Source organism: Microtus oregoni, unplaced genomic scaffold (genome assembly GCF_018167655.1).
Source record: "Microtus oregoni isolate MIOR12 unplaced genomic scaffold, Mior012 000031F_ref0000149, whole genome shotgun sequence".
Classification (NCBI taxonomy): Eukaryota; Metazoa; Chordata; class Mammalia; order Rodentia; family Cricetidae; genus Microtus; species Microtus oregoni.
In genome coordinates, this window is record NW_024543090.1 from 11,351,223 (window position 1) to 11,375,817 (window position 24,595).

At 35.9% G+C, this 24,595-nt stretch overlaps 1 protein-coding gene across 1 annotated transcript; it reads left to right on the forward strand.

Annotated features, from left to right (window-relative positions):
- The first annotated feature begins 4,018 nt into the window (after nucleotides 1–4,018).
- LOC121465482 (olfactory receptor 4F21-like) lies at nucleotides 4,019–4,960 on the forward strand. The gene has a single exon (XM_041678708.1). It carries the CDS (start codon nucleotides 4,019–4,021, stop codon nucleotides 4,958–4,960), a length of 942 nt encoding a protein of 313 aa, XP_041534642.1.
- Nucleotides 4,961–24,595: the final 19,635 nt, after the last annotated feature.

Below are 24,595 nucleotides of genomic sequence, written 5' to 3' on the forward strand. Positions count from 1 at the left end.
TCTTTCCCATTACCATGGTTGAATCTCACATTTTGTTCAATTTTTAAATATATTTCCGAAGGTTAAATTTTTCAAGTAAATGCATATACTGTCATTTATTTTCAGAAATTTCATCCTTTTTTTCTGTTTTAATTATATTGTATGTGCTTTTAAGGGACAGTGATAGGTTATATATTTTCCTTTACTTGACTTTAATTTGTTGAGGCAAACACTTCTCTGATCCTCAAATGATTCTTTCTTTGCTACTTTCTTCAAAGGATTATTGCTGAATTTAAAAAAAATCTCTACTTACAAAATGTTATTAGACCATAGTGCTGCAAGGATTCCTTCCCTAAAATTTCATGTATAGTTCAAGTATACAACATTAATATATGGTAATCTTGTTACAGTATTTCAAAAATAATCCTTATTTGTTCATGGTTGGACTGCTATCCAACAATGGTAGAACTCTTGCATCACTTGTTCAAGACTCTATGCTCAATTTATACTCTGTAAAAATAATAAATCTATCAGTTAAATAATTAATAAAATTTCTGGAAGTCATATCTGAAATCCCATTGTGCTTATAGCTTTTCAGAGTACTATGTGATATATTCGGCTACTTAATTCATCAAGACCCTCAGTTGGAGAGGTAAGCATTGCTATTGGATGCTGATTGGAAACAAAGAAGAACATGGAGGAAAATAATGCAATCACTTTACATTTTTGATGTGGGAAAATATGAATCATGAATATGATGTGGGAAAATAGGAAATCAAAAGAATCATCAAGAGGTACAATAACTGAACCGCTGAAATTGATTGATAGTATAACCTGTGCACCTGGAAAACATACGTGAAGAGCAGAAGTCTGTGGTGTGACTATTCTATGTGTCTGGGAGAATGGTAACAATACACATTAACAGATTTGGTTAGCCTATGGGAATATAAATTCATGTTTTACAGATTAACTTGAAGCTCTTTTCAATATGGCATATTAACTTTGGACGTTGTACTCTGGGATCCAAAATTAAAACTAAAGGTAAATAATTTAATAGTAAGATACTAATTAAACTGAGTATCATGATGCTGAAATAAAATAAAACAAGATGGGTCTAGTGTGAGTGAGTCACGCCAAATATTAAGAGTTGAAATAGGAGAAACCATCACTTTATATAAATAAAAACATGGAGAAAGGTTGAAGACAATTTTTCAGAAAACTACTTGAGAAAATGTCAGACTGAATGTAGTTGCAGTCATCAGAGGACTTGTTTGCAACGAATCATAAAGAGTAGAGTTCAGTTTTCTCACATCACTAGAAGAAATCTGGAAAAGGACTGATGGCTTTGGTGAAGTTGGTCAACATGCGCACTGAGTGCTGGGCTTTGTTCAAGTTTCCACTGTGCTGCATGTAAGACATGGGATTTATGCATCATAGCTGCAGCACTCTTAAAAACAACAATAGCATGAACTACAGAAATGAAACAAGGAGCAAAGATACACTTTGTCCATAGGAAGGTCTTTTTCCCTATTTAGAGGAAATGGCTTTCTGGAAAATTACTGATTTGGAATTACATGCCCAAATTTCAATGAAAAATAGAAATTTCACTACATGTTCAAAAATAAACCCAAACTTCCTGTTCCTGGTGTGAGATAAAGCTGTAATCTTTAAAAAGTGGAGTTGGAGATCATTAAAGGACAGGAGAGCAAGTGCTAATAAGAGCTTCATGAAGCCAAGAAGCCAAAGCATTAGAAATATACAAAAACAAATTAATAAAATCAAAACTGAATCCTGGAGAGAAATACAGTAAAGCAGTGAGTAAAAATTTATTGCTATAGAAAATATCCAGAATAGTTTCTTTCAAGGAACATGGTGTCCATGGCAATTGTATGATAAGACTGACTGAATGGACACCAAGGATTGCTGAGAAATGTCTGGCAATAGAAAAGAATAGTTACAGTGGACATCACTTCAGAGATTTTTATCTTAATGAGCTTATAATAGCTATAGGATACATAAGCTGGAAGGTGTTTGATTGGAAGGAGTTTGGGATATATTTAAAAGTACCAATCATAATAGCATATTTCTGTAGTCAAAAGAAATGAATATGTTTTCCAAATTTCTAAATGTAAATCCTGAACCTGACACTTTATAGTTCTGTAAATGTGGAGTTTATTTTTTAACATATAAAACTAGAACAAGAATGAAGAATGTATACAGGATTTCACATGGTTTAAGATTTAATGGACTTGCTAAGCATATCTGCACAAGAGAAGTACATAATAAATGTTATATATTGATATATAATTAGACAACTAATAACGTGTACTTTTACATTCACTAAATTTGATGTCTAAGCAGGACCATGATAAAAGTGTCATAAACTAATTTTTTTAATCATCTCAATTTGGGTAGTAACATTCATAAAAACTGTATAGAAAAAGGAAAACATATACATGTAAGACATGAATTATTTAAAAAATAACCTACAAGAAACATTAATGCAAATATCACATTGGTGTAGGCATATCTTTAGGTAAGATTCCAAAACTACACTACAGTGAAAACAAAAATGATGAATCAGATCTATATAACAAAACAAAAATAAAACTAACCAAAAGGAAGGAATAAAATAGAATAATACGAACATTCATCAGTAATATTAAGAAAGTCAAAATGGTATAAATTCTCCCCTGGGGAAAAAAAAACTATTCAATTTGAAAGTCACGGGGCAATGAGAATGAATGTCACTTCAAAAGAAAACAAATACAGATGCCCAAATGACATATAGAAAAATATTCACTATTGGGGATATTGAGATGGTTCAATAGAAAAGACCATCTGCTGCTTTTAAAGGGGACCCATGTTAAATTCCTATTACCCACAAAGTAATTCATAGCCTGGAATAACTCAGGTATCAGAGGATCAAATGCTGTCTTCTAACTTCATTGGGAATTGCACATACGTGGAGCGATATAGATATGCAGACAAAATAGTCATATGCATAAAAGCAAAAAATAAATATTTAAAATCCTTTGTTAATACCATAAGTCATGAGTGAAACACAAATCAATACTACAATGCAATAACAGTATCATCCACTATCAAATCAAAATTATCCAGTGTTAATCAAGAATAAAGTAAAAGTTTAGTTTTATGCACTTGTGATGAGAATGTTCTTGTAGCAGTTGTATTGAATCATAGACATTTCTCAAAAAGATAAAATATAGCTGCCATATTTATCTACTATTTTACCTTGGGTTGTATCTTAAGCAAACAAATTGAGCATACCGAATAGATACCTGATTTTACATATTTATGACTCTACTATTTACAATACCTTACACATAGAAATAACTATAATACAATTAAATAATAGTCATACAGAAAGGAATTGTGTCATTTGCAACATGATAGAAAAAAAGTCCAAGGCACTGTTTAAAGGAACTATCAAAGAGAGAAAACATGTCCAACTTCTCATCATTGGTAGAAAATGTTAAAGAAAAAGTAAGACTGTAGAAAAGTAACTAATAGTGATTTGTGAGTGAGAAAATGGGAGGGTTGAAATGTACAAATGAAATATGTATAAAAATAGCTTTGTACCTCAACCTCCCTTTCACCAGTGAAACAAATTCATGCAAAAAAAATTTGCAAAATACTACAAGAACATATTCTATGGATATATTTCTGTCATTTGAAGTGAATAGACACCTGAAAACATTTAGAAAAGAGTTCAGGGAACACATTTAGAAATGCTACAAAGCAAACCTACTATAAGAGAATGTCTGGCTGTAGAATAAATAGGAGAAACCCCATTTGCCTCCCTTTATCATATTTATGCTTGTGTTTCCTTAGGGGCACTACCATGAAAGCTTTATTATATTTTTAGATGCTTATTCTTTTGCTATCCAACTCAAAGTTTTTTCTCCTGATTTTGATATTCAGAGAATCAAGGAGCTTCATAAGTTGGACATATCCTTTAGTAGCTAAGCTACATGTTTTCATCATATGCCTAGCATCAAGTGATTTGAAACTTCCCATGCCAATGGATCAGCTAAATGACTCCATGGTTTCTGAGTTTGTGCTTCTAGGATTCTCTGGTTCTTGGAAAACTAAAGTTTTTCTCATGCTGACGTTCTCTACGCTCTACATAGGAATCATTGTTGGAAATCTCTTCATTGTCATTTTGGTCTTTGCTGACTCTCATTTACATTCACCTATGTACTTCCTGTTGGCCAACCTGTCTTTAAATGATGTGTGGGTTTCCTCAACCACCGTTCCAAAGATGATTTCAGATCTTCTGAAAGAACGTAAAATAATTTCTTTATACAGTTGCATGACTCAGATCTTTTTTATCCACATTATGGGAGCAGGGGAGATGGTGCTGCTCATAGCCATGGCAATTGACAGGTACACAGCCATCTGTAAGCCTCTGCGCTACCTGAGCATCATGAGCCCTAAAATATGCATTTCATTTGTAATTGCTGCCTGGGTAACTGGTGTGGTCCATGCCCTGTTCCAGTTCTCTTTTGTTATAAACCTGCCTTTCTGTGGTCCTAACAGAGTAGACAGCTTTTACTGTGACTTCCCTCGAATCATACAACTCGCATGCACTGATAGAGACAAGTTTGAGTTTGTTGTTGCTGCCAACAGTGGCTTCATGAGCATGGGAACCTTCTTCCTGCTTCTCCTCTCCTATATGTTCATTTTGATCACCGTCTGGAAAAGGTCTTCAGGGGATTTGTCGAAGGCACTTGTCACTCTGTCAGCACACATCACCGTGGTTGTTCTTTTTTTCACTCCATGCATGTTTCTCTATGTGTGGCCTTTCCCCACATCAGCAGTTGACAAATACCTGTTTATTGCTGACTTTGCTATCACACCTGCTCTGAATCCTGTCATCTATACACTTAGGAACAAAGATATAAGAGTATCAATCCAAAGATTATACAAAAAGTTTGGTTATGACAGTTTTTGCTGAATAAATCTGGTGTGGGAGCTCTAAAAGCATATGGACAACTGTATAATGTCATGTTTCACTAAGGCACATAATTTTGTAACCAGCACATGTCCCCTACCTCACAACTCACATCTATTCCCACAGACCATTAGTGCCTTGCTCCTTTTTCTTTGAGAAATTAGAATATTTCAGTATTCTAAAAATGCAGTATGGATAATTAAATGTGTGTTTTGGGTGTTTTAAACAACTAATAGTGATCAAAAATGAACACCACATTTGTTTGTCCAAATAAATGAATAATCACAATTAGTGGTTCTGTATATATGACTAGTGTGTCAGCAATTTAGATTGTGTTGTTTCAAAAGGTACACAGAGTTTACATTTCAAAGTGAATAATTTATTCTTAAGTAGATTCAGAATCATCAGTGGGAAAGTGCCACATTAGTAGCTTCTACTGGCTCTGCTCTAAAGGAATATATATATATATATATATATATATATATATATATATATATATATTACAATTTAGAATTATTTCAATTGTAAGATAAAGACTATTAGTCATAAAGCAAATAATTACCAGCCTATAGTCCACGGCCCCTTAGAAGCTAGGAAACAAGGAGAACCCTAAGAGGAGGGTTTTTTTTTGCTTTTAGACATAAAGCAAAAAAAAAAAAAACTAGCCTACAGGCCACAACTCCAGAGAAAATAGACAACAAAGAGGACCATAAGAGAGACATATATGATCAATATTGGAAGGTGAAAAAGAATAGATCTTCTTAGTAAACTGGGAACATGGGAGTCATGGGAGAGGGGAGAAAGGGAGAAAGGGGGACAGGAAAAAAAACATACTGCTCAATAAAAACAATAAAATGTAAATTAATACAAAAAAATCTTTTCTCATTTTACATACCTATCCCAGTTCCCACTCCCTCCCTGGTTGAGGGGAGTTCAACCAGATCTCCTGAGAAAACTGGGAGTGTTTGTGGGGAAAGGGAGGGCAGAAGGGAAGGGGAGAGAAAGGGATTGAAGAAGAGAGTATGGGGGAATGGGATGGTTTAGATGGGGGAAGGAAGAGAAATAGTGAGAGCAAGGAAAGGGATATCTTGACAGAGGGCTCCATTATGGGGCTAGCAAGAAACCAGGCAGTAGGAGAAATTCTCAGGAATTCACAAAAATGATATTCCACTAGGACCCAAAGCAATGGTGCAGAGGGTGACTGAACTGGTTTCCCCTGTAACCAGAACCTTTCTCCAAGAGCTGATGGAAGCAGATGCTGACATCCACAGCTAAATACTGGACGAAGTTTCTGAAAAACCTTCCATGAGAGGGAGGAGCAAAGGGGTCATGACCATAATGGGATACCCACAGAACCACCTGACCTGATAGTGAGAGCTCATTGCCTCTGGACTAGAAACAGAGAAACTTGCATAGGACCAAATTAGATCCACTGAATGTGGTGACAGTTGTCTGTGAGGCCTCTGGGTAGTTGGACTAGGATTTCTCCTTAGGGTTTGAACTGGCATTCTGAAATGCATTATCTCTGGAGGGATACCTTGCTCAGGCTACATATAGTAGAAGGAGAGCCTTGATTATGCCTCAAAGTGATGTGTCAGACTTTGTTGACTCCACTTGTGAAGCCTTACCCTCTCTGAGTAGTAAATAGGAAGCTGGAGTCCTGGGAAGATGGGGGGAGCAGATGGAGGGGAGGGAGTGGGAACTGGGATAGGTATGTAAAATGAGAAAAGATTTTTTTGTATTAATTTACATTTTATTGTTTTTATTGAGCAGTATGTTTTTTTTCCTGTCCCCCTTTCTCCCTTTCTCCCCTCTCCCATGACTCCCATGTTCCCAGTTTACTAAGAAGATCTATTCTTTTTCACCCTCCAATATTGATCATATATGTCTCTCTTATGGTCCTCTTTGTTGTCTATTTTCTCTGGAGTTGTGGCCTGTAGGCTAGTTTTTTTTTTTTGCTTTATGTCTAAAAGCTACTTATGAATGAATTTATATTTTTTTCTGGGAGGCAAATGGATCTAGAAAATAAAAACATACAGAATTAGGTAACTCAAACCCAAGAAAAGACTTTTTTAACAAAAATAAATTTGATAATAGAAAAAGACTATTTTTTTTATTGAGGAAAAAAATTTCCACTTCCTCCCCCCTCCCCCCCCTCCCCCTACTCCTCTCCCCCTCCCCCCACTCATCTCCCCCTCCCTCTCTAGTACCCCTGGGAAAAAGACTCTTTAATACCATGGGCTGCAAAGATGTCATGGTAGTTAAGAAAACCTTAGCACCCAAAATCAACACTGAGTTATTCACAAGCATCTTTATCTCCAGCTTCAGGTAATCATACCTAGGACACCTGCAAACACACACACACACACACAACACACACACACACACACACACACACACATGCACACATATACACATGTCCATACACAATACATATACACAAATACACATGTCCATACACATAGACATACACATACATACATACATACATACATACATACATACATACATATGTTCAGAGACACAGATACGCACACATATATATACACGTATACATATACACACACATATATATACACGGACATACACACTGACACACACATTAAAAATCCTACTAATCTGAAAACCATGTTACAAAGATGATTGCTTGACTTGAACTCCTATGGTTCTGGGGAGCTATGATGCTAAAAGTCCAGAGCTCTCTGTGCTATCATTAGCACACTTAAGAGCCATTCCTTGACTACCTCACTTATCTACCTAAATTCCAGTCATGTGAGTATTAGGTAATTATTTTTAAAATGTACAAAAGTATCTTTAACATTTACTATGACAAAATTAAAAGACAATGGATTAGTTAAGGAGTAGAAGTATGACCCACCTGATGTTCCCACTAATGTATTTTAACTCTGTCTTGATTATTTGACCCTCTTATGTTCTGTCACCATAAACACTCCATGAAACTGGTATGACATTGAAACATGGTTTTTAGGCAATTTGAAGCTCTGGTCCTGGGAAGTGGTCACTCTTATTTGTTCTCAGAATAAACTATTCTTCCTCCTGTTTAGATAAGATTGTGGTTTTGGTATATGCAGTACTACAACATTCTTATGCTAAGCCCAAATGGAATTAGACAGCATATTTAAGGCATTCTTACAGATATTATGATAAATGCACATAGAAAACTTGTATTTAAAACGTACTTTTTTAATACTGTAATTTTTTATTGATTCTTTGGGATTTTCACATCATACACCCCAATTTTGCTCACACTCAGTCCTTCCATAGCCTACTCTCACACATGCAGCATCCCCCTAAAAGAAATTCCCTCCAAAATTCAATTCAAAACATAACAAAAATAACCCTCTCTTTTGTGTTTTCTAATCTATCTATCTATCTATCTATCTATCTATCTATCTATCTATCATCTATCTACGGTTTTTCAATACAGGGTTTCTCAGTAGCTATGGCCACAATTCTAGAACTCACTCCTGTATACCAGACTCGCCTCAACCTCACAGATATCTGCTTGCCTCTGCCTTTTAATTGCTGGGATTAAAGGCATGTGCCACCACCACCCAGCCCCTTCATGCTTTTAATACCTTTTCAATGGCACTGGGTGCTGCTGTATGTCACACAGTATACCCTACTGTCCAAATAGCCACACACGCACACATACACACACACACACACACACACACACACACACACACACACTGCTCATTGCCATGAATTACCAGTCTGGTTCAAGGCCTTTGACATAACAAATCACTGGACCCTCATCAATGCTCATCTCCATTATCCTCCTGCTGCCCCTAGTCATGAGTATCCTACAATTTTTGTTCCACAGGACCAGTCCCTTCATGCACTCTAACAGTTCGTAGATGGGGTATATGTTATCATGGACCAACATACAGACCAGGATATCGGTCTAGGCCATTAGGACTATCCTCCCTCAGGCAGGGGAAGAGTCAGCTCTCCTAGGACCATGTCATGGTGAGAGACGAGGTTAGACTTTGAGGGTCAGGTGTCCCAGGGGTGGCAGGGCCAACAATTCTGCTGCAGTGACCAGCAAGTGACAAAGACAGCTATTTCAGCTACAGTGAGTAGTGGCACCATTCAGCATGACCTTTGAATTTGAATTCAATTTGTTCCTATGACCCTCCATGGCAACACAAGCCATGGACATCATCACAAAAGCCAGCTGCAGAAGAACCATGGGCAAGAGCATGACTATGGGCAACAACTTGTGCTTGGATGTCACCATGGCAACGGCGGAAGTAATGGCCACCCAGATCAGTATGACCTTGGCTGCAGCAAGGCCTTAGGACACAGATGTGGTCTCAGGTAGCTATACAGAGGTGCTAGCAGGAGACACAGACAGCAACACAGACACTGGCAGCTGAATGGCCATAGAGTCAGACATGGCACTGTACAGCAGCTTGGGACCAGAAAACCCCGTAGTCCTGTATGTCAGCAAAGGCCATACAGATCAGCATGACTCAAGTTGTGGCTTGTCCCTCAGACACATAGTACCACATGTTGTGGCCTTTAACCCTAGAATCCATGTGGCCTTCAGTGTTACCCTGAGACATGAGCATCAACACAAGCCTCAGATACGGTAAGACCATAAAACCTGATATGGTTCCTGGTATCACACTGGGCTTAGATGTCATCATGACCCCAGGTGGCTGTGCAGGCCACTCAGATTGGCATGGTCACCCTTGGACAGCCACATGGAACCAGGTGGCAGCCCAGAGCCCTGGCACCTGCATGCTTCTTTGTGGCTGTGCTGATAACAGCAGCCACAAATGTCAGAAAAGACTCTAATTGCAGCAGGGCTGTGGACACAGACATGGTCCCTGCCATCTGCTGAGGTCAGATGAAATCATGTCCCCTGGGGGCAGCACAATCCACTAAAATCAACATCCACCAGTGGTGTCAAGGCTGTTGTACAACAAAGTGACCACAGGTGGCATCCAAGAATTTGGGTATCCCTGTGGCCTTGGTGGCAACATGGTTCATGTACATCAACATAGACTCCAGCTGCAGTAGGATCACCAGTCATGGTCTTAGGCAGCAGCTCAGGACCAGACATCACCCTGGTCCTGGGAAGCAAACAGGCCACCAACACCAGGCCATTCCTCACCATGCTTGGTGCTGCAGATCTCTTCTTACCATAGCATAGAAACCATTCTCCATTTTTGTTCTCTCCCACTTCTCCACCACATACTTGTTAATCATAAGACTGCCCTGTGGGCATTTTTCATCTGCTTAAGCTACTTGGTATCAGACAGGCCTGTTGATCTAGGTCATCATAAAAAGACTAATAATATTAAACATATAATAAGCCATTTTACACAGCAAGTTCACTATTAACTATTTACCAAAATAGAATTTATCTGTGTGAATGACAAGCACAGGAACATTTACACTGGTGCATTCCTAACAGCTATAGATTAGATAGAACCCTAATGTACTGAAGAGGGGAGTAGATAAATAGATGTGCATGAAATGGTATAAAAGTAGTAAAATAAAATTACTAATACAACATCATGGTTTAATCTCAAGTGCAGGGAGAAGAAAACTTGAATAAAAAGGGAACATAATATGTGACTATGAAAATCGTCAGATATTTGTCAGATATGTATACCTTCTCTTTTATGTATCAAAGAGGATACACCATTTTATGGTAAAAATTTGGAGAAAGGAATTCTTAAATTGTTGGTACAAAGACAAATTTGTATACCCAATGTTGTTATTAAACTGTAAGCTTTCATCACTCTGGAAATTGAAGAAAGAAGGTTATATGTTTCAAGTAAATGTGAGACAGATATTTCTTAAATTTGAGCAAGATAAAGAGCAAATACCTGTGTCAATGTTTTTATAATTGATATTAGATAAAGCTATATATATATATGATGGATGAAATACATTACATATAAAACACATATGTGGAACACATACTGTATATGGAAAAAGCTCTTATATCATATAGTTAAGATTTTAAAAAGAGGGATATAATGCCATAGTGAATGTGGAGAATATCATGCTAAATGAAAAGGCAGAGACAAAGCAGAAAAGTAAGGTGTGCTCTTACTTACTTGCAAACATTTAAAAAGTTGAATAAAAAGGAAAATAGTACAGCTGTGGTCATCAATAGTAGATCAGAGAGCATAGCAAGGATAGATTAGTTCATAGTTATATATAGCTAAAAATTCTAGAAAATTAATGTACTGAATTAAAACTATAGTTAGTAGATTGGTATTTAATGATGATAAGTTGAAGAGGTTTTTATGTTTTTAAGGTACACACAATGTCTATGTAAAGTATTGATAGGCAATGTTACAATATGTATGTCTATCAAAATATAATAGTGTTCAACTTAAGCATATACTATAAATGGATTTAAAAATAAAAGCAAAATTATGCAAACTAAAATAAGATTATTTAGCTGAGTCTCAGGTGTGGTATTCATTGATCATAGATTGCCAAAAGATAGTATGGTAGAAACTAATGACTCCTTTGGCATCTTCAGATGTCATAAAGTTGTCTAAATGTGTATGTACAACTGACAGGCAAGATGAAATTTCCACTTTTCAACAATTTATTCCATTTATTGTGTATGTGCATGCACACATGAATTTGTATTTGTTTACTTATATTCGTGCAACAAGTGTGGAGTTAAGAAGATAATGTGATGGACTCAGTTGTGTCTCTCTACCATGTGGAGCCCAGTTAAGCATAACGACTAAATTCAGGTTTATCAGGTTTTGCAACAAGTGATGGTACCCGCTGAGACATATCACTGGTCCATATTATTCAGCATATTATATTTATGTTGTCATAATACATATAGAAATGATAACTCAATTACAACATATTGTGATTATATTCATAATAAGTATATGACAAATAATTATACATGGTTATTATATAATAAACAATATGTAACATATAACTATTATTTATAATTATATGTGTAATAATTATAAATATGTTATTACAAATATGTATAGTCACAAATATTTAATTACAATATATAATGAAAAGAAACATTTTTCTGTAATATTTGACTCATTGTTGTATTTATCTGTATTAATATGTTATTTTTTTAGTGTATATCAGAAAGTGCTGGTGCTGGAGAATCTCATTCAATCAATAGCATTTGAGATGCTGGGCAAGTTTTGGCAAGGCCTTGTTTACTATAAATGTGTATGCAGTGTTCTCTGTCTCTCTCTCTCTTTCTCTTGGCTGCTGCATTCAGTTCCTATTCCCTGTTTATGCGGAAGACTGTGATCTGTGACTCTACCTCTAAATAAAGAACCCTTTATTATATGCAATTCTGAGTTAATGTGGGACTTTATCAAAGGATGCTATAAAGATACTTTGTAGTGTCCATTCTGGTGTCCACAAGAATCCCGACATCATGCCTACTGGGACTAGCCCAAAACATCCACACACACTTTTCCCCCACCACACTACACATAAAGCTGCACATGCTTTTCACCCACATAAAGCAGCTACAAGCTCTCTATCCAGTACCCAGGTCCCATGACTTACCCACCTGCACATGCTCTTCACCCACATAAAGCAGCTACAAGCTCTCTATCCAGTACCCAGGTCCCATGACTTACCCACCTGCACATGCTTTTCACCCACCGCAATCCCCACTGTTTCCTATCTGCCTGCTGTGCCCAGGCCCCTTTCATGGTTAGCAAATGTCAGCAAGATTTGTGTTCCTTGTATTCTAGCCAACTAAATCCTCCATATACGAATGTGCTACTATTAATAAATTAATTAAGTACCAGGTAATTCAGGTACTGGAACTTGCCTTGTTGATGCCAATCACACTCACCTGCAACTGTGACACCTGCTGACCAATAAAGATTATTACACCAATTAGTTTACCAAAGATCCTTAATAAGGTATGTTCATTTACAGAAATAAATCAGCAAATTTTAAAGTTATATAAGGACAAACAATACCACCATCTAGGAATTTAATAACCTTTTTGCTTATCCTATGGATGGTTTTCTGCAAGGTTTATATGGTTTTGCAGATACATCCATTTATTTGATAATGGGACTTAGCTTTGTTTTTCATATTATATGATTAAGAAAATGATTTGATAACAGAGTTAAGAGCCAGACACTCTAGAAGTCATACAGTCTTTACAGACAAATAGTGAACAGTTAGCTGATAGTATTAATACCATTGAAAAATCAAAAAATTAGCTGTAAAAATAATACTATTGAAAAGGATAATACTAATTTCACAGACAAAATTCAATCTACATCAAAGGATGCTGAGAAATTTCTGAAAGAATTCATACTGTTAAATTTGACATTTGAAATCTGTTAAAAAGTTGTGATAAGTTACTAGACAGAGTATCTCTCCAGGAAGTCAATCTGCATGCCATCCAAATACTATCCAAGGATGAAAAGATATCCTTAATGAAAAAAAAATTATACCTTGAAATCATATGTGCAGAATGAGGACCAGAGGTTATATGTGTCAATGAAATCATTAGAAATATTCATAGGTCAAAAGAATCATGCTTTACAAAAGACAGTGGTAAACATATTTGAAATAATTGGTGAATCGGTAATTGAGCATGGAGAGATGGTACAAAGATAGGTTTTAGGATTGTCAGTATATGTTAGAATCAGAGATTATTTATCAATTGTTTTAACTACTTACTGCATTATATGCTCTGAGAAATCATCCAGTACTAAATACCCCAAAGGATTCAAGGAATGCAAATGGAAACCTATATGTATAAATTTCAAAGCTAATTAAGCAAGAAGTAGTATATTCTGATTTGTACTCACCATTTGTTATGGAGATGGTAAAGATATTGGTGGCATGTGTTTGGCCTTAGACTCAGTGGTCCTTGAAGACTGATCACAACTGTAATGGAAGTGCTACTAGTGAAAAGAGGAAAAGCTTTAGAACAACAAGGAAGTGCAAAAGGATTTGAGGCTTGCCAAGATCAAATTATTGGCGAGGGCTTTTATGTTGATCCAGAGAATCAAGCTCTTTTTGATGACTACACCTTGTCCCTATGCCACACAGCATCCTTAAGTGCTTGGGATAGAATTCAAGACCTAAGACTCATAATTGAATCATATACTTGAAAAAAAAAAAACAAAACCAAAGAGAACCCTTTAGTGAATTTTTACAAATATTATCTAAGGTTGAACAATTGGGAGTAACTAACCTAGAAGCTAAACAAATAATTGACCGTTATTGAACCAATGAATGTGGATTAACAAAGGAAAGACAAGGCAACCACATACCATCAGGAAATTTCCTTAGGGAGCCTCTTGCTGACCCACAGGTCAAACATGATCCAGTCATTCCCAGTTACTGAATAGGACATGACTCATCAGGAAATTAAAATATTCATTGCCTGGTGAAAAAAAAAACACACTGGACTGTATAATGAAATAAACATGTAAGGAGAATAAAAAAATTCAACAGGCATAGGAAACACATATTTTTGACAGACTTCCATAAAATAATAAAAGACCACAGCTAAGAATGTTTGTAAAGATGGATTACTGAACATTAGGGTAGATATGACTATCATTACTCCACAATCTTGCCATTCAAATTGGCCTCTTCAAAGCCATATATAAAATTCCTAGGAAGTGAAACCCTGTCTCAACTGAAACAAAGCATGAGGTGGACTGAATGCATAGGGCCAGAAGAACAGAGAGAAAGTTTGAGGACATATGTGACAATATAACAGAGAATTCATAGTTATGACTGGATGTAGCAATAGAATTCCAAAATTAAAATTACTGCAGTCCCCCAAACTCATTTTTCTGGGACAGATAGTATAAGTTACTATAACAGAAGGTCACCAGCCATTCGAACTGTACAAGAAGACAAAGTAATTAGCCAGTTTTCAGTGGTACCAGTGGCTGTACCTTCAAAACGGTTAAGTGAGAAAACAATGTGGGTTAAAAAATTACCTTTAACAGTAGTGAACCTGCAGGTCTTAGAACAGTTAGTACAAAAGAAACTAGATGCTCACCATATTGAAAAATCAACTAGCCTTTGGAATTCTGCTGTACTTTTTGTTAAAAAGAAATCTGGAAAATGGAGAAGAGTTATAGATCTAAGAGTTGTCAACAAGGTAATTCAACCAATGTGCTCTCTACAATATGGGATTCCTTTTCCTTCCCTATTACCTAAAGGATGGTCTCTTATAGTTATTTATTTAAAAGATTGTTTCTTCACCATAACTTTCTAAGAAAAGGTTAGAGAAAATTTGCCTTCACAGTGCTTACGTATAATAATCTCAGCCTACTAGGAGATATCAATGGACCATACTTCCACAGCAAATACCCAATAATCCCTCCTTATGCCAATATATTGTAAGTCAGACATTGAAAATGACATGTAAGCAATTTCAAAAGCCTATAATTTACCATAACTTGGATGAGATTTTGCTATCTGATTCAAACTTTACAAAGAATGTTTGAAGAAGTAAAGAGAGTTTTGTCTAATTGGGGATTACAAATTGCTCCTAAAAAATACAGAGAGTAGATTCTACCGATTACCTAGGTTATAAAATAGATTTACAAAAATTAAAACACAAAAGGTGCTAATTAGGAGAGACAAATTGCAGGCTCTTAATGACTTTCAGAGATTATGAGGAGACTTTTCCAATTTATGACCTACTATTGGGAAAACACCTGAGCTAATAATTCATTTTTAAAAATTTTTAGATGGTGACAAAGACTTAAATAGCCCCAGGGAATTAACAGTTGAATCTGAGAAAGAATTAACTATGGATGAAGAGAAATTATAGAAGGTACATGTGGATCAGGTGGATTCTAGTCTTTTTTTTTTTACAATCACAAAATGAACATTTTACTTAAAACTGAGAATCTTTGTACAGAAGGAAGGTTGTGAACATAAAATAAAGTCTCCCAAACAAACCAAAAGAATTTTTAACTGTTCAATGTTTAATTGTTTATATACATGTTAATTTTATATATAAAGATGAAAAAAAGATGAATGAATACATATATATGCATATGCTTATACATACATACACACACACACACACACACACACACACACATATATATATATATATATATATATATATATATATATATATATGATGTTTCATATCAGGTATGATTCTGTAGTAATTGGAGCGGCAGGGCTGGTCCACTGCACCCCAGCCACCTGGCTAGCTTATGCCCCGAAACAACAACACACAAATTGTATTCACTTAAATACTGCTTGGTCCATTATATCTAGCCTCTTCTCGGCTAACTCTCGCACCTGGACTAGCCCATTTCTTATAATCTGTGTAGCCCACAAGGAGGCTTACCAGGGAAGATCTTAACCTATGTCCATCCTGGGCCGGAGCTTCATTGCGCGCCTCTGCCTGGGAGATGGGAGCATGGCGTCTCTACCAGAGAGCAGAGCTCTCGAGTCTGAGCTCACTTCCTCTTCCTCCCAGCATTCTGTTTACTCCACCCACCTATGAATTAACCTATGAGGGCCAGACAAGCAGTTTCTTTATTTTTTAACCAATGACCTTCCTTCATCATGATTCCATGTCAGAGAACCAAAAATATTAACTTAGTTGTTTTTAATAGAAGATAATTACTTTCATTTATAGAAAAAATTGAATGCTTAATTTTGATTTTTGTTCAAATGCAATATGGTCGTACAATTGCCACAGACTGGAGTTTTTGAGTTATTTTTGTCTTGATATTGTTTAGGTTTTCTCTTTTCCTTAGGGGGCTGAAAATAAAATAATAGACTGCTTTTTCCACAAAGGGCAAAACATCTGTTACTTCAACTGTTTAGACCATTGTTTCTCATTATTTTATGAAGTATTAAAGTGAGAAATGGCCCTTGCTTTTGTTATGCTGACTTTGTAACTTACAGGTTTGAAGAGCTTGTTCAACATGGCTTCACCAGTTTCTCATTCCAAACAGATACTCCACATGTCTTGCTGCTAGCATAGATCAGATTTCCTAAGTCCTGTCTATATTACTTGTACCTGGATGACTAGACTTAGGCATCCAGGATTCTAGTCTTAATAGCATTCTAGTCATACAGGCTTCCAGAATTTACCCTAAAGGAATTTTAATGCAGAGGGAAGACATTATCTTTGATTAATCTTTTTACCACATTAAATGAGTAAAAAAATTAAAACTTATGTGAAAAGGTCTTTGAAATAATTATAAAAGGAAAATTTTTACTTCGTCAATTAGTAGGAATAGACCCAGCAGAGATTATAGTGCTTTCTACTCATGATGAAATTAAAAACTTATGGGAAGGCAATGGACCTTGGCAAATAGCTGTGCTAATTTTTAGGAGAGATTAATAACAATTATCCCAAAAGAAATAGAATTAACCTTATATAAAGAACTACTTTGATCCTTCCCACATTTTATGTGACACACCAATAACTGGAGACCATATTTCCAAAATGATGCAAATAAAAAGCAAAGGCAGGTTCTAAATCAAAAGATTTAAGTAAGGTGGAATAAAGCCCTTATAATTCTGTTCAAAATGGAGTGTTGCATGCTATTCTCTTTGTACTAACTCATTTTATAAAACCTCTTAATATGGTTACTGATTTTTAATATGCCAAAGAGTTATTTTACATATTGCAACTCATAAATTCATACCAGATCATACAGAATTGACTTCATTATTCATTCAGGTTCAAGGTATAAGCACAAATAGGCTTTGCCCCATATACATAACACATATCCAATCCCATAATGGTCTGCCAGGTCCTCTACCACAAAATAATGCAGATATTGATAGATTATTGATGGGAAATGTGGTAAAGGCATCGGAATTTCATAAAGAAACATAATTTCAATAGCAAAAGTTTAAAGAATGAGTTTTCAATTACATGGCATAAGCTAAGGATATTGATTATAAAGAGATGTCCTACTTGCTCTTTAGATAAACAAACACTGCTACCTTCAGGGACTAACCCAAAGGGTACTCAAAGGAATAAAATCTGGCAGATGGATGGGTTCCAAGCTACAGAATTTGAAAATTAAAATATGTACACCACACCATTGACATCTATTCAGGTTTTGAATGGGCAACTGCTTTGAGCTCAGAGAAGGCTGATTCAGTATTTATGCATTTATTAGATGTTTTAGCCATCATGGATATACCTGCACAAATAAAGACAGATAATGGTCCAGCATATGTATCTAAGAAAATGGAAATTTTTTTATTATAATATAAAGTACATTATAGGTATACCACACAATCCTACAGGTCAGGTAGTTATAGAAAGGTCAAACAGAACTACAAAAGATATGTTAAACAAACAGAAATGGATGGACAATACTCCCAGAAATCAATTGCATAATGCTTTATTAACTTTGAATTTTCTTAATGATAATGAGACAGAAACAAGAGCATCAAAGAGACATTGGAAGATAAAAAAACTTATGAATTGAATCACCCAGAGGATTTTAAGGATGTGTTGACCTCTCAATAAAAACCAGTAGATGTGCTATGTTGGAGAAGGGATTTCACTCTTTTTTTGACAAGAGAAGCCAGGAATACCATCAAAATTAATAAAAATTTGGTTTGAAAAAAAGAAACCTCATGAGTGGTGACAATCATAGAGGTGGTAAAAAAAAACGTTATAAATTTGGGGCAAATTTCTGTTATTGTCTTTGCAGGAAAATACTCATTTCCAAAAAGTTAAGAGACCATTTACATTTAGATACCTAAAGAAGAAAACATAGCCAACCTACTAGGATTACCAAGTATGGAGAAACCTGACTAATGAGGACAGGTCATCTACAGGATAAAATTTCATTACCTGAATATATATATATATATATATATATATATATATACATATATATGGCTATCATTCTCTGAATCCAAGAATGTTTTTAAAAGAAAAAAATAGAGTTTCTGTCTCTTATCAGGAGCCATATGTTATAGAATAGAAAGAGAAAAAAATTAGAAAAAATTTTATTCTCTACATACCTATTTTGTCTCTATCATAATTTCCATTGAATATCTTTCTATATGAATAATGTTTAATTTTTCTACAATAAACAATAAATCTTCCATCAGTAATATTTTTTTTTTAATTTTCCTGGGTGGATATGTCTTCCACAGTGACTGGGGATGACTTGACCACGTTGGACCTGGGTGCCTGAGAAAGGCTCTCAAGGAGTTTTCCAGTTATAAGAATAGCTTACCTTGTTTGTCTTTTGTTGATCAACCTTCAGTGGAACAGTGTTAGCCTTGCTGCATCTTCTACATAATCAAGAAAGTTAAGAGCTTCCATTTTTGTCATTCTGAGAAGAAACATTATTTCTATGAATTCCTTGTCCACAATTCCTTTTCTGATATCCTACTCAATGACAATTAAAACATTTGATATTTTGATGTTCCTTCATACCTCTGGAAATTGTTTCTCCTACCCCATGCCTCAGAATTAAAGGAAAATGCCTCAGCACTTACTGTGTGCATGATCCATTCAGGCACTGGTGCTGAACTGACCTTCAAATAATTAGTTGTCTTGCTTCTCAACCTGTTATTCCTATTTGTATTGTTTTTGTTAATCTTTGTAAACAGTTACTAAATGGTTCTCTTGGCCTTGTATGGCTGAGTATGGAATTCAATAATTCTTTCTAATTTTTGTATCTTGTCCCAAGCATTTAAGGCTGCTGAAGGACATAGGGAGAAGATATGTTCATTGTAAATAGCTTGACTCTGTGAATCAGCATAACACCCCTCACCAAAAAATTTATTTTGGGTAGCCTCAAATTCTTTGTCCCTACCTTGGTGTTCTAAGGCTTTAGCCTCCTCTCTCCAGTAACAGTCCCACTGTAACTGCAGCCCATCTTTTAGCACCACTGAGTTAATTGAAACAATCATGAAGAGTAACCCTAATGCTTGAAGTTCATGTTGTTACAATTTTCCTATCAAATGGTGAATGCATGCCATAAGATACTACTACTTGCTTAATTACCTTTAGTTCTTTCATACCTATAGGTTTCCATTTACATTCTTTATAACCATTGGGTACTTAGTATTTGCTGGCTTTTCACAGTTAATAACGGGATAAGCAGCTAAAACTGTGGTAAGTCATTTCAGAATTTGAAAGGTACTGGCAATGCTAAATATTTTCCTGTGCTTCATTTCCTTGTTTATTAGTTCTGACAAGTCCTTGATTGATTCAATCTTTGTAAAGGCTGAAATTTGTGACCTGTGCATATTGCTAATGATTTAATCAAATGAATTAATTTGTGATTCTCATTCTGCACATGTGATTTCAAGGTTTTAAGTTTTTCCAAAAATGATATCTTTTCATTTTTAGATATCATTTGGATGGCATGTAGATTGTCTTTCGGTAGAAATGTTTTATATACTAGGTTATCATATATTTCTAGCAGATTTTGATTGTCAATTTTCATAGTATGAATCCTTTCATATAATCTCTCAGTACCCTTTTGGAAGGTTCCATAACCAGTTTACATGGAGTGAATTTTGTCTGTTAAATTAAGATTATGATTTTCAATACTATGAATCATTTCCACTAAAAACTGTATCCTTGATAAGATATCTCATTTTTGACTCTGTTATCAAACCATTTCTTTAAGGAAATAATATGAAGAATAAAGCTAATGACCACAATGTTTACAATAATATATGTACAAGGTAGTTCATATATCTCTTACAGAAATCCATTCATAGTATAAACAAAAAGGTTGTTAAATTTTTGGATGGTGATATTGTTTACAACTATCTTCAGGTTAATTTACAATTTTCAAATTTATTTATTAAACAAATTATCTTACCTCCATTATAATTTTCAGAAAATTGTTGTAAATGTAATAACATTGATTGATGATCAGGAGTCACAGTTGTGGCAGTCAGGAAGGTCATAAATCAGTACATGAATTACTTGAGACATATTTACTAACAAATTTACAAATTTAGTTAATTACTTAAGAGCAGCATGTTTCAATACAGGGAAGGTTTGAGTTGGACAGAATATAAAGGAACACAGAGTTTGTAGGCCATCATGAGCCATGAGGTTGCTGTCCAAAGCTCGGGCCAGGAATATGCATATCTGAACTCGGAATACAAACTGGAGAAGTTCCTGCTCCTGAGCAGACCTGGAAAAATTCAGAGAAACCACAGAAGTGTTGGCAAAAATCTGTGACCAACACTAAATCAGTTGACTGCTGAACTTGCCTAAAGTTGAGATGGCCCTTCAGGGTTCCTGCTACTTGAAAGGGTCTGCCAGACATTCTGCAGGGCATAGAAGAAAGTGATTGACAAACTGCCATTATAGGCAGAACTGTCTTAAATTTCCTGCTTTATAAAATGTCTGCTGGATACTATGGGCCTGTAGGATGAAGATAGATTATCCAATGGTGCGGAATTTTGGGTGACTGTACAGGCAGTGAGGTATCTCTGTCAATTCTAGAGTTTTGGAAGTTGCTTACAATGCACTTCCTGTTTACTTAGGTAATATAGTTTTCTGGTGTCTTTCTTGGAGTTGAAGAATATATAGTTATAAGTTTCCTTAGATATGACAAAAGATAAATTAGATATAAATATTATAAATGTAATTATTGATTGATACCTCTTTTGTTGTATGTAACTTTTCCATGTTAAAGTTAAAACCTTCCTTTTTATTTAAACAGAAAATGGGAGGTGATGTGAGATTCTTCTCTCTAAGCAGTGAATATCATTGATTAATAAGGAAACTGGCTTGGCCTGATTGGGTAGAATAGAGGTAGGCAGGGAAAAAAAAAACTATACTGAATTCTGGGAGAAAGAAGGGTGGAGTCAGAAAGAACTCATGGAGCCATAGCCAGAGGTAGACACATTGAAATTTTGCTGATAAGTTATGACCTCGTGGTGATGCACAGATTAATGGAAATGAGTTAAAATAAGATGTATGAGTTAGCCAATAAGTAATTAGAGCTAATAGGGCAAGCAGTATTTAATTAATACAGTTTTGTGATTATTTTGGGAGTCTAGGTGGCTGGAAAACAAACAAATGGCCTCCTCCTACAGTCTATTCATGGCCCAGCATTGGCGTGGACTATAGACACATGGGCATCAATTTTTTGGCATACCAACGAGTTCCACAGTAGCCCAAAATGGAGTGTAACAGTGGTTTGTTTATCTGGGGATAAACTCACAAATAGAGTAGTGATTTTTACTATAATTACATTATTTGCCCTATTCCTTACAAAGCCTTTCATAGTTCTTTTTGATTAATTGTTGTTACCTACGTTATATATACATACATATCACACACACACACACACACATACACACAAACACACACGTTATATTTTCCTAAATGTTATCTGCTAGTCTGTATGTTACTTGTAGTCATGTTTTCAGGGTGGAAATTTGCTGTTGGATAATGAATTGATGTGCTCTTCTGTGGGAAGACTATCTAACATTCAGCATTCTTATTTGCCTGTAGTGTTTACTTTACTTATTATGTACTTTTTATTTATTTTATATCCTAGCCAGTATTCCTTCCGTCCTATCCTCCCAGTCCCTCTTTTCAATTCTCCTCCGTTCCCAAACCCTAGTCCACTCGTTCTTCATTTCTTTTAGGAAGGGACAGGTTTCCTATGTATATTAACAAAAACACGGCTTATCAAGTCACAGTTAAGAATAAAGACATCTCAAGTCTGGGCAAGGTCACTCAGTTTGGGGAACAGGGTCTAGAGATACAGCCCCTGCTCTCATTATTAGGAGACCCACAAGAGGATCAACCTACATAAATGTAATATATATATTGCCTAGCTCAGTCTCATGCAGGCTCCATGGTTATTTCAGTCACTTTGAGTACCTATGAGCCCAGGTTAGTTGATTCTGTTGGTTTTCTTGTGATGATCTTGACCCTTCTGGCTCTTACAATCTTTGTTCCCCCTCTTCTTCAGGATTTCCCAAGCTCTGCCTAATGTTTGGCTGTGGATCTGCACCTGTTTCTAACAGTTGCTAGATGAAATCTCTGTTATTACATTAACTATTTTTTTTATCCAACTGTGTTTGGGTCTATTCTAAACTCTGGGTCATCTAGGCTGTAGGTCCTGGTAATTCAGTCAGTGCCAGGGGTGAGCTTATAAAACCTGACATGGGTTTTGGGCTAGACCATCCATTGGTTGGTCACACTAGGTCATATTTAAACAAACATTTTCCATTGGTAGGACAGACTATAGGTAAAAGTTCAGTGGCGGGGTTGATTTCCCACTCCCTCCACTTAAAGTCTTGCCTGGTAACAGGGGGTGAACTGTTCTGTCTTAGTTTTTTCTTGGTGTCCTTGTGTTTCTTTGAGAGATTTTTTCCTTTCTCCCAATTTTTTGTTTGTCTTTTCCTCCATTTATTTAAGGGATTTTTTCATTTCCTCTTCAAGATCTCCATCATTCTCTTTATTTAAATTTATATTTAAAATCATTTTCTTTTGCTTCTTCTGGGTTAGAATGATCAAGTCTTACTGTTATATGACCACTGGGTTCTGGTGTTACCATGCTGCTTTTAAGCTGTATTGGTGCTGATACATCTCTGCCTCCGATTGGTTCCAGCCATATCTTTGCCTTCTGGTCCATCACTTCCAGTGGTTGTCTGTGTCTTTGAAAACTGTTCGTTGTCTGTTATGTACTATAGCTCTATGTGTCTCAAGGAACCACTGATGTCTCTTTTGGCCTGCTCTCTTGGTTCGCTCTCTTGGTCCACTCTGTGTATTCACAGCCAGAGCTTCAGAGTTCTCTTGGTCCTTTCTGTGTAGTTGCAACTGTGTTGCAGAATGCCACTGAGGTTGTGGGAAATAGGAGCTTTTGGGGGTGGAGTGGGATTTGTAACTTGTAGGGTCCGATTGATGGGATGGTGTGGTGGAGCAATCTACCTTCAAGAAACTTGCCTGCTGGCTCACTAGAGAAGCTGAAGCAGGTGGGGCAGGGACCTTGTGTTTTGCCTTGATATGGAGGGTCTAGAGAGTGAGGTGTCCCACTGATTGGGTGGTCACTCAACTCTTGGTCCTGTGAATTTGCAGTCATTTTTTAGAGTTTCACTGAGGTTTTGGGGTCAGAGTATGGCTTGTAGCTTACAGGATCTAATGGATGGGATGGGGTATTGGAGCAACCCCTTGGTCGTCTCTGTGAATTAATCACCAGTATTTATGTAAATGCTGAGTGAGCCAATCTATAATCCTAGGGATCCCTAAACCATGATGTCTAGCTAGATTATCCAAATAGGTAAACTCAGGTTTCAAGTGAAAGATCTTTCGTCAATATATAATAAGGAAAGCAATTAAGAAAGACACCTGACATCAACTTCTAGTCACCAAATACACACATACATACATACACACACACACACACACACACACACACACACACACACATTCATATGTGTCTGCACTCACATATGCCAACACATGTACATATATGCTTACTAGGCAGATACATATATACAAAAAAGGCAAAGAAAAAAATAATTTATTTGATACAGTCAGAAACTGAAATTAATGCCTTCAAAGATTCGTCATGAAACAGATGACAATGAAATAAAAAATGTGAAAGCTAGAAGAAATTAAAAATAATTTAAGGCTACCCCAAGCACCATAGA